Genomic DNA, 1,212 nt, shown 5'->3' on the forward strand with positions numbered 1-1,212 from the left:
TGTACTGTGACCCTGGATCTGTATATTACTCTTCTTATGAAACAGTCATCCCCAAGGGTCTGACAGTCAAGGGAAGGGAAGACCCAGGGGAAAAGGCATCCTATATGCTATTAATGCAGGGCCAGAAACAGGTGATTCACCTGAAGGTGAAGAGAGACTATTTTGTGAATAACTTCCCAGTCTTCAGCTACCACAATGGTGTCCTGGGGCAAGAAACGCCTTTCATCTCGCATGACTGTCACTATGAAGGCTACATAGAAGGAGTCCCAGGTTCTTTTGTTTCCCTCAACACCTGTTCAGGCCTCAGGGGCATCCTGATTAAGGAGGGGAAACCCTATGGCATTGAGCCCATGGACACTTCAAAACGGTTTGAACATGTACTGTACACCATGGCACACCAAGCTCGAGTCTCCTGTAGTGTCACCTCCAAAGGCAGCCAAGTGGTGTCCACCAGCCGGCAACAAGGGAGCAGGAAGCCTCGAAGTCCACAGGCACTGTCCTCCTTTTGGTCACACACCAAGTACGTGGAGATGTTTGTCGTGGTCAACAACCAGCGGTTCCAAATGTGGGGCAGTAACGTCAATGAGACAGTCCAGAGAGTAATGGACATCACTGCTCTGGCCAACATCTTCAGTCGGGAAATAAACACCGAGGTGGTGCTGGCTGGAATGGAGATTTGGACCGAGGGGGACCTCATAGAAGTCCCAGCGGACTTGCGAGTTACACTCAGGAATTTCAATAGCTGGAGACAGGAGCAGCTCCTCCATCGTGTGAAGCACGATGTTGCCCACATGATCGTGGGACATCATCCTGAAGAGGACGTGGGACAGGCATTTCTCAATGGTGCCTGTTCAAGAGGCTTTGCAGCAGCTGTTGAAGCCTTCCATCATGAAGATGTCCTCCTGTTTGCAGCGCTCATGGTCCATGAGCTTGGGCACAACTTGGGTATTCAGCACGACCACTCGGCCTGCATTTGTAAAGATAAACGCTTTTGCCTCATGCATGAAAATATCACTAAAGACAGTGGCTTCAGCAACTGCAGCTCTGACCACTTCTATCAGTTCCTGCGGGAACACAAAGGGGCCTGCCTATTTAACAAGCCTCGGCCCAAAGGTCGCCTGCGTAGGCAAGCCACGTGTGGGAATGGTGTGTTGGAGGAGAATGAGGAGTGTGACTGTGGACCTGACTGTGGTAATAACCCATGCTGTGACC

General features: G+C 50.9%; 1 protein-coding gene across 1 annotated transcript; it reads left to right on the forward strand.

Annotated features, from left to right (window-relative positions):
- Positions 1–6: 6 nt before the first annotated feature.
- Positions 7–1,206, forward strand: LOC112818875 (disintegrin and metalloproteinase domain-containing protein 1a-like; the record flags this gene model as incomplete). Its single annotated transcript, XM_025865960.2, has 1 exon — positions 7–1,206. A coding segment is annotated over exon 1 (1,102 nt), but the record flags the coding sequence as incomplete, so codon positions are not given.
- Between the last annotated feature and the right edge of the window lie 6 nt (positions 1,207–1,212).

Source organism: Callorhinus ursinus, unplaced genomic scaffold (genome assembly GCF_003265705.2).
Source record: "Callorhinus ursinus isolate GAN/ISIS: 27379988/994484 unplaced genomic scaffold, GSC_fseal_2.0 scaffold12187, whole genome shotgun sequence".
NCBI lineage: Eukaryota > Metazoa > Chordata > Mammalia > Carnivora > Otariidae > Callorhinus > Callorhinus ursinus.